This window comes from Papio anubis, chromosome 1, assembly GCF_008728515.1.
Source record: "Papio anubis isolate 15944 chromosome 1, Panubis1.0, whole genome shotgun sequence".
NCBI classification, from domain to species: domain Eukaryota; kingdom Metazoa; phylum Chordata; class Mammalia; order Primates; family Cercopithecidae; genus Papio; species Papio anubis.
Genome location: NC_044976.1, coordinates 129,257,101 through 129,267,643, shown reverse-complemented (window position 1 = coordinate 129,267,643; position 10,543 = coordinate 129,257,101). Strand labels below are relative to the sequence as shown.

Sequence of the window (10,543 nt, the reverse complement as noted above, 5' to 3'; positions counted from 1 at the left end):
GATGATTGTCAGAGTTAGACCGTTTGTATCTGATATTCAGACAATTAAATGATATTAAGCTGGAGCTGCTGGCTAAACTGATAATTTAGTTTTCTGTGAAGGTCTCATGCTTTAATGGAATACTGAAAACACATATCACTCATCAACTGCCAAAAATGTTCACTTCTTTGCTAAACATGTTTTTCCCTGTAGATAAAATATCACTTTTTCTTGTCTTTAGTCTTTTGGAAGTTCTACTAGGATGTGTCTTGGTATAGAATTATTTGATTTTATCCTGTTTAGTATTTGCTCAACAATAACAAAAGAAAATGGAAAGAAAAAGTAAGTGGAAACTTTCTTCGTTTTTAGCATGATAAGCTGTTTTCTGTTGGAACCTGGGTATCTGAGTTATCTTGTTATGACACTTTGGATCTTATTTAAACCTTCTGGGTTTTTGTTGTTGTTGTTGTTTTGGAGACAAGAGTCTCGCTCACTCTCCCAGGCTGGAGTGCAGTGGCCTGATCTTGGCTCACTGCAACCTCCGCCTCCCAGGTTCACGCCATTCTCCTATCTCAGCCTCCCGAGTAGCAGGGACTACAGGCACCCACCACTATGCCTATGTTTTTTTATTTATTTTTTTCTTTTTCTTTTTCTTTTTGTATTTTTAGTAGAGACAGGGTTTCACCATGTTAGCCAGGATGGTCTTGATCTCCTGACCTCGTCATCCACCCATCTTGGCCTCCCAAAGTGCTGGGATTACATGCGTGAGCCACCAGCGTGAGCCACCACGCCTGGCCTAAACCTTCCGTTTTACCTTGCTTCTTTTAACACTGCTCCAACAGGGGAAAGTGGGAGTGCTCACGTTTACTACTAGATTAGGCTAGAAGTCCAGATTCTCCATTCAGCCTCTGTTGACTTCAGAAAAGGGAATACTCTTAAGGAGAGAATCCTCCTTACTGCTGGGCTGGGTGGGATTTCCAGCTCCCCACTCTCTTTTGCTTACCCTATCTTGACCATTCTGAACGGGTGCCCCTTTAGGGCTCCCTTAGCCTCCACTGACATCACTGAGGATTATGTTGGGAATGGGTATTTGGTGTCATAAGAATTGACACTGAGACAAAGGATCTCTCAGCAAGCCTAATTTACCTTCTGCAGAAAGGGTGCCACTTGCTAGCAGTCTTGCCACGAGAGCACACACGAACGAAGGGGGCAGGGTCATTTATAACCTGACTCATCCATCCTAGTCTGTGTCCAGTTTCCATCGGCTGGAACAGGACCTCATATTCTATCCTTGTCCCAATTGGCTAGCAACTTAGAACTTTCCAAAAGAGGTGAAAGCAGAGGAGAACAAAGGAATAGAGGAAGTAACTTGTGGAATGCTGAGAAAAGCAAAAACACCTCCAAATAAGGAAGAGGAACAGGCTATGACCTAATGCTTGCTTTGACCTGTTTAGGCATGCCAGAGCAGATATCTTAGGCTAAAATGTAGGAGCTAAAAACACAAAGTATATTGATTTCTTTATTATGGCCAGCAGATATTTAAGAGTATTAGCACAGATATTTGAGTAAAGTTTGCTTCTCAGAGAGGTTACTATTTATTCTCAATTTGACTGGGAGGAAAGTCCCTTTGAAGAGGAACCTCTATTTCATTTTTATTACCTCTGGGAAGTGGTGAAAGTCCTGACTCTGCAGTAGGTGTCTTCGACACCACAGAGTGCCTTGCTTCTTCCAAGTGAGGGTGGAAATCCCAGGTTCCTACATGGTCTCCACAAACACTTCCATGGGAGATAGGGTAAATAGAAGAGTATAAATAGCTAAAGCATATTGTAGGCTAAAAGGATTTTGCCAAAATATCTATGAACCAAGGTGATTGAAATAAACAGTATTTTCATTTATTCCAAACTTCTGGACATAAAATCTTAAACAAAGTGTTCAGAAGAAACAGCTGAACAATCATATTTAACAATCATTTGATAATAACTGGAAAACTTATGATGAATTACTCAGAAACTGAAAGAAAATTGAATGTTAATGAAAAACAGTGAATACCTTTCTTTACAAGTCAAGTAGAGTCCTTATTATTTTGGGAACATAGAAAAAGGAACTGATAAAATTATCTTCCATTTAAATTACTGAATCGAACTTTAAGTGATAGATCATTAATCTATGAATGGTATATAATTTGGATGGAATTCAAAGAATCGAGTAGCATACTATTAAAAAAAATAAATTCATTAAAAATCCTTTAATGATTTTCTTCATGTTACCATAAATAAGAATTTCCAGTGTTTCTGTCTGTAAAAATAAAACATTTTGCAATAAAATGGATTCTGATCTGTTTTGTTTTTATAAAAATAAATACTTATCATGGATATATGAAGTAATTTTAAAGCAATGTTTTTATTTGGGGATAATTTTACTTTAAAATTTTAACTATCACACTTACTAACATTTTCTCTTTTATATAATGTATAATAAAAACTTATTTTGCAATCAACGAACAAAGATTTTGTTATAGAGAAGTACAAGGCAGTCAACCAAAGATGTATACATGTGTGTGTAATATATGTATATATATGTGTGTGTGTGTATTAGAAATGTTCAAAACTATAAGTAAATGTTCAAAAGTATAAGTAAAGGTATAAGGCAGTCAACAAAAGATGTATACACATAAATATATATGGGGTATGTGTGTGTGTATTGGAAATTTTCAAAAAGAAAAATAAGATATATATTAATGGAAGATGTAAAACAAATTACTGTTGCATTTAAATTGTATTGAATACATTTTTTAAAATGAGCTAACAGGACTATATTAAAACAGTAATATATATAATATATGATAGTTATTTATCTCCATATGTAAATAAATATTTAGCAGTCCCCAATATAAAGGGAACTTCCCAAGCCGATCTGAAACAATCTGAGATATTACTTATTATATTTTTCATTTCTGTAATCCCATTTTTATGGCTTTTATAATTTTTATTTTTTTCATATGTTTCAAGGAAATTTGTAATTACTTATTGAATCAATCTTATGGAGGCTACTTTAAAATCATTTTCAATTCTACTATCTTGTTCACTTGGTACTGGCATCAATTGGTTGTCTTTTCTCACTTAATTGAGATTGTATTGGTTCTTGGTATCAGGGGTGATTTTCAGTTGAATCTTGGCATGTTTAATAGTATGGTAAGGTCTCCATATTTAGACTTAGTGCGTAGGTTCTGGAAACCATCCCGGACCTTGTTGACACAGACTCTGGAGTCAAAGAGTTCACCACCTATCAACACTGGGCCAAGAGACAAGTTGAACTTCCCAAGTTTTTCTAGCAATGATCATCCTGCTACTGTCAGCTTGTGTGAGACAGAGGATAGATTGCTCTTCTAGGCACTGCTGGCCATGCATCTATGGGCAGATGAGGTCTAAATGGCTGGTGCAAGATGGGGATTGAATTAGGATTCAAGCTTTCTTGGTAGTGCAGCTACAAACAGATTAGAGCTCTCATTGCCGTTGGTGATGAGTCTCCCTATGAAGCCTCTGTTGGGCTTCCTTTTTCTTTTCCTTTGACCAAAGACAATGGATTTTACCTTTCCTTTATTTGTTTTTGTCTATGCCTGTTGCCAGTTCAAGGTTTTGAGCTGTAGGACTTTCCACATCCCAGTCTGGGATTTATGAGAGATAAAATAAATCCTAGGAAGCTTACTGTGGTGTTGTTCTTCAAGTCCTGAGGTATGTGGTCAGTCCACCTTCTCTTTCTTTTTCACCTTTTAGAGTCATTTTGTGATTGTCTATTGAATTCTTTCCAGGTTATTTGGTTGTATTTAGAGAAGAAGGACAGAAAAATAGTGAATATACATCATCTTGTCTGGGAACCTGAATAGATTAAACTTTTCAAGAGACTGAAAAATTATTTTTCAAAATTTCAGACTATTTTATCACTTACACATCTCTAAGAATAGTGTATGAGTTATAGTTCTTTCAAATCCTCACCAATACTGGTATGGTCAGTCTTTTTTTCTTAATTTTAAATATTTGAACACTTATGTAGTAGAATCATATTGTGTTTTTAATTTGTATTGTCTAATAAATGATGAGGCTGAGTATCTTTTCAACTACTTCTTTCCCATCTAATTATATCTTTGTACTGAACTGCTACAAGATAGTACAACCTATAGTACAATGGAAACAGGAATTTCAACTCTATTTTATTTACTATTTTATTTATTTTTAGAGATGGGATCTCACTATGTTATCCAGGCTTGTCTCAAACTCCTGGCCTAAGGCAATCCTCCCCGCCTTAGCCTCCTGAGTTGCTGGGATTACAGGCATGAGCAAACACCACTGACTTGCTGCTTATTTTTAGAAGTCTTTCCTAACACCCCTACTCTATACGTCTTTCTGACAACCTGGTCCAGTTGTTTTTATCTTACCTCATCTAATCATTGTTGTAGTTCTCAGCTTACTACAGTGCTGCTTACTACAATACACTTTTCATGGGCACAACCTTCTTTCCTCCAAAGGAGTATAAACCTCTTGTTAGAAGATATCATTTCTTGTATTTTTCTGAGTTCTCCTGCAATATTTGGAGCAGTCTTTTATACACTGTAGACCTTTCTTAAGTACCCAGAAAGGGAGTCAGTGATTAAAGGGAAATAGTGAGTGTATTTGTGGTGAGTGGTGTCAATGAAATCCAGAGCTATGCAGTAGTTAAGATAGCAAAATGTATTTTATTCAGGAGCTATTGCAATAGAGAAAAACAGATGTCCATTTAACACTGGGCTTAATTTTCAATACAGTGTGGAAAAGCGGGGATCCATAGCCAAAGGATGGGTAGTGGAGTCAGTGAATATGACTCCACATCAGGAGTAAGGAGGAATTCTCACTGAACTGATCTAACAGAACACTTGCTGAAGACAAGCCAGGATGATTATATATTACCCAGAGGTTGGTGGAGGATGAGGAATTTTATTAGATATTGAGGGTGACTGAATATCAACGGTAAGGGATTCTCTCCAACATGACTTAGCAAGGTTCTTGCTACAACTAGGTGGTACAGACTCAACAAGGATGGACAATCTGAAGTCCAGTTGAGAAGAGAGCTTAGAGGAGTGTGACTAAAGTCTGGTCTAGGTGAGCACTTTTGTCAGCAAGAGAATGAATTGAATAAGCATTAGGGTTGCAAATTTTATTCACCCTCACTGCCAAAAACAAAACATAAAGTAGCAGAAAGCATTGTTTATGGGCAGGATATAAACTCTGCCAGTTTAAAATCTCCAGAGACTCCCAGAAGAGTTTTACAAGTCACATGTTACACAAAGCACTGTAACTAATGAGAACAAATTACAAAGTTGGGTGAGGAAGTTATCTGCTTTCTCTGATGAAAGAGAGAGGAATCCCTTAGGATCTCCTAACCAAAACCAAACCTCTAGAGCTCAGGAATCTCAAGCGCTTATAATAATCAAACCATACCTCTAAATCCATAGAAAGGAGGTTCTAAACCACTGTAATTTAGTGGGCAGTGGGGGCTGATCACATCAGGTATGGCCTAACCTCACAACTCCTGTCACAGAACTCTAGAGCCGTAGAATATTACAGCTTGCATGAACTCAGGACCTTTTTTCTTACTTCCCATCTGGGGAAACTCAAATTCAGAAGATGCAGCAGCTTTCGCAATGTCACTAAGCTAACACCAATGTTTTTCATATTAAATCAATCTCTGTCTCTTTCAAGCGGTGAAAAAAGTATGCTTCCAGCGATATTGTGAAGATTATCTTTTGGAAGAATGTAATCGTGACAGTGAATTGGCTTTGGAGCCTGATAAAATACACGAGGTAGGAAACTATTCTAGATGGTTTTACTCTCTTCTCCTCATAACTAATTGTCACTACAAAAAGAAAGGGTCATTGGGATAAAATTACATACCTTTTCCATATCACCATTTCTCTTTGGAAAGTGTGTGTGCATATGTGTATGTATGTGTATACACACATATATGTGTGTCATACATATGTCATATATATATCATATGTGTGTCATATGTGTATATATATACCACCACATATATGTATATAACATATATATGTGTGTCAGTGGATTCATAACTCAAATTAAATTTGACACAGGTGGATTTAGGGACAACTTCAGAGATAGATGAGGTAAGGTGGGACATAATATCCTGACAACACATACATACACACACACACACACACACACACACACAATCTTGCACACATTTGGAATATACCAGAAGTAGAGATTCTGACATTTATACTCTACTGCTGATGATTCACCAAGAAAATATTTAGCACACAGTCAAGTAAGGACTAGATAAGGAAAGACCTATCTTGGAATTTGTATGGGTGATTATTTGCATTTTCAAAATGCTTATGAATTTAATGGTGACTTTAAAAACAGCACCTCTTCCAACCCCTTAGCTGCCTCCTAGTCCCTGCCTCAAATCCCAGGGCTGTGTTGGAAGAGGTAGAACACGTGTAAAATCAGACTGTTTTTTCTGGTAGTATGTTAGAAAAAGCTTGGGTTTTGTACCAAGGACATCAAGTACTAAAATAACTTATTGCTATACTAATCTGTTTTATATTTTCCCTTTGCTATATTTAATCCTTCAGTTCTAGAATCCACATAATTTCCTTTCTTACAGAGTTACTGTGAAGGGTCAAGAGTGCTTTGGAGCCTTGGTGTGTGAAGCGCACTACTGATAGGAGGAATTTTTTACAGTGGCTTAGGAATAAGTAGAAGGAACCTATTGAAGCCTAATACTTCTGGAAGGAAAAAGATGCCTCTGAAATAGCTGAAAATGTAGCAGAATGCTGATCATAGAGAAAAGTGGAACAAGCATCTACAAGTAGATTTGGAAACCAAAGATACTCATACTGAATGTGGTTACTAAAGAGGCTCACACCAAAAGGCCTCACGAGGAAGCCCCGGGTTTTAATAGAAATGGTCCTCTATAATGTTCCCTTAGGTAAGAGACCAGAAAAATAATCTTCTTATTGAGAAATAACTGCTCACTAAGAAGAATAGATACAGTGAGTGGAAGGGAAACAGAATGGAGAAACAGTTGATAGGAGATAAGAAAAGATTAAGTCATGTGATTCATGTATGACTGTCAGAGAGTAAGAATCTTGTAAGGTCTAAGAAGACAAAAAACCAAAGGCGCCTTTAAAGTAGAGTCCAGAGGGTTGTGGATTATTTCAGGAGCCACTTATAATTCAGATCATTTTTCTACTGTGTCTTCTGACTCTCAGTGATAAGTTAGACTCTGCCATGAGAATGCTTAATCTTAGCTTAAACAAAACTTAATTAGAGTGGAAAGTCTGTTAACCTCCATGCTCAAAAATCAAATGCTATGCAGTGCTGAATAACAAAGGAAAACAAAAATCATTTATATACTAACCACTTTTTTGATGATTAACTAATCCATCTAACATTCGCCAGGAATTATTATCTTCTTAAAGTGTTCTATATTATTACTCTGAAAAATACAAAAATATAAGACTTATAGTCCCTTTCTTGAAGCACTAAACATTGATAAATGAAAAGAATATACAGTTCAAGTCAAAACTCTTTGCATCTAGTCTCAAATATGCCACTTCCGAGACACAATTTTATTTCTAAAATAAGTAATAACATTTGTCCTGCCCATTTCACAGCTGTCCCATGCACTTTACATTTATGCTGTGAAGAGTAAAATCAATAAACATTTGAAATAATTTGGAAAAATATAAACCTCATAAATGCTAGTTATTAAATATGTTGACATATGGGGCAGAGAAAACAGTAGCTCAATATACTACAGGGTTGAAACAATGTGTTAAATATAAGGACAAACAACATGCTATAGAAATCAGAGGAGTATGAGATTAAATCAGATGTAGCATTATTGAGAAATTTATACAATTATTAAATGCCACTTATTTTCTTTGAATGCTGAGCTTGGAATTAACAAAATAGACACAATCTCAATTGCCACCTGCACTATGCTTGTGTAGTCTGCTTATCAAACCATCCACAGATTTAATTAATTACTATTAATCCTAAAGGTCCTAGGCTTCCCTATCTTTCTTCTTTCCCTCTTCTCAGAGTAGAAATAATGATACTTTTTTTTTCTTTTTTTCTTTTTTACTTTCCTTTAAAATTCTAGGACCTAAATATATTCTCCAAGAAGGATTAATGACTTTGGGTTTCTCCAACATTGCAAGTCATTGTCCAAGTTTTGTCCTAAATTACTTGGAAATCAATTCTCGATATTTACACAGTAAATATTTATAGACCATACAATGTGTGGAAGTTTATGTGTTGGACCCTGACTCTGTCTATTATCCACCTAAAAGTTTTCTCTGTGTTCAGAAGCTCATCCAAATAAAGCTCACCTAATGCATCTGAACCTCCTTTATCTGAGCATCAACTGGAGTGTTTCCTCCCATATTATATCATCTGCTCATAAAATCCTTTTAAAAATAGGCCAGAGCAAGCCTTCTTGTCATATACATAGTGATGTCATATACTAAGTCATCACTAATTAGCTGCTGAATAAAGGAAACAATGAATGGATGAAAAACGAGAAAAACACATTATCTACATATAAATAGTTTTGCTAAACTACATGAAAAAGCAGTGGTAATTGTAATTCTGATGATTTATCTTAGTCATCACAATTTTCATTTGATGGTATCATTCAAAAGTTGAATGTTTATTGTTGTTTCTTTCAAATTTCAGACATTCAAATGATGAGGATCAACCAGACAGTCCTGAAGGAATTCATTCTTGTTGGCTTTTCTGTGTACCCACATGTACAGACATTTCTTTTTGTGGTCTTCTTTTGTCTCTACCTTCTCACCCTTGCAGGTAATCTGACCATCATGGGCCTAACCCGGGTGGACAGGTCCCTCCACAGCCCTATGTATCTCTTCCTTTGTTCACTCTCCTTCTCTGAGACCTGCTACACACTGACCATCGTCCCAAAGATGCTGAAAGATCTACTGGCCAAGGACAGAAGCATTTCAGTTATAGGTTGTAGCTTACAGATGTGCTTCTTCTTGGGACTTGGTGGTACACAGTGTATCATCCTCACTTTGATGGGATATGACCGCTTCCTTGCCATCTGTAACCCTCTAAAATATCCACTGCTTATGACCAACATTGTATGTGGACAACTTGTGGCCTCTGCTTGGACTGCAGGCTTCTTTATCTCTCTTACAGAGACTGCACTGATATTCAGGGGCTCTTTCTGCAGACCCAACCTTGTCAAACACTTCTTCTGCCATATGCGGGCAGTTATTAGGCTGTCCTGCATAGACAGTAATCTCACAGAATTCATTGTAACACTGATCTCAGTGTCCGGCTTGCTGGGTACCTTTCTGCTCATCATCCTGACTTATGTCTTCATTATTTCTGCTGTCCTCAGGATTCCTTCAGCTGAGGGCAAGCAGAAGGCCTTCTCCACCTGTGCCTCCCATCTCACAGTGGTTATAATGCACTTTGGTTTTGCATCTATTGTTTATTTAAAGCCAGAAGCCTCAGGAGATGACACACTCATAGCAGTCCCTTATACTGTCATTACCCCCTTCCTCAGCCCCATCATATTCAGCCTGAGGAATAAGGACATGAAAAATTCTTTTAGAAGAATGATGGGAAACACAATTGCCTTGAAAAATAATCTTAAGTTGTTGCTGCTTGTTTGAAGAATGGCTCAATGTCCCCAGACTTCAATAGGGGCATTTATCCTGTGACCTCTGGAGAAACCTATACCATTTGCCTTGTTCCAGAGGTTGGGATATAAGAAGCAAGTGACTCAGACTGGGAACTAAGTCAACACAGGCATCTACTTAGCTTGTTAGAGAAGCTGTCCAACCCTTCTACTATCCAGTGTCAGAAGAAGAATGTCCCTGCAGATATAAGATTCTGATAATCAACTTCCAGGTGTCCTGCACTATTCATGAATTGAGTAAAAAGCGTGGAAGGAAAAAATAGCATATAAAACTACAGCACTGAGAGATGTTTTAAATATCTAAAGATGTCAACCATGGCTCAGGCTTGTAAAACAGCATATAAAACCATTGCACTGAGAGATGTTTAAATATCTAAAGATGTCAACCATGGCTCAGGCTTGTAATCCCACCACTTTGGGAGGTCGAAGTGGGCAGATCACTTGAGGCCAGGAGTTTGAGACAAGCCTGGCCAACATGGTAAAACCCTATCTCTACTAAAAATACAAAAATTAGCTGAACATGGTGGTGGGTGCCTGTAATCCCAGCTACTTGGGAGGCTGAGGCAGGAGAATAGTTTGAACCCAAGAGGCAGAGTGAGCAGAGACCATGCCGTTACAATCCAGCCTGGGTGACAAGAGCAAAATTCCATCTCAAACAATAATAACAACAATAATAATAATAACAATAAAAGATGTAAAAGTTAAGGATTTTTTTTTTAGGCAAACGCTATGAAGCACTGAAATGCACCTCCCATGAGACAAATCATTTCTGATAAGAGATGTAAGAGTATTGATGTAATTTTGAGTTCTGTTACTTATGGGAATGTTATAAAAT

The 10,543-nt window shown here is 37.0% G+C and overlaps 1 protein-coding gene across 1 annotated transcript; it reads left to right on the top strand.

Moving 5' to 3' along the window:
- The first annotated feature begins 2,459 nt into the window (after positions 1-2,459).
- On the top strand, positions 2,460-10,187 carry LOC100997037 (olfactory receptor 10X1). Its single transcript, XM_021925331.2, has one exon. It carries the CDS (start codon positions 8,726-8,728, stop codon positions 9,680-9,682), a length of 957 nt encoding a protein of 318 aa, XP_021781023.2. The 5' UTR covers positions 2,460-8,725; the 3' UTR covers positions 9,683-10,187.
- Positions 10,188-10,543: the final 356 nt, after the last annotated feature.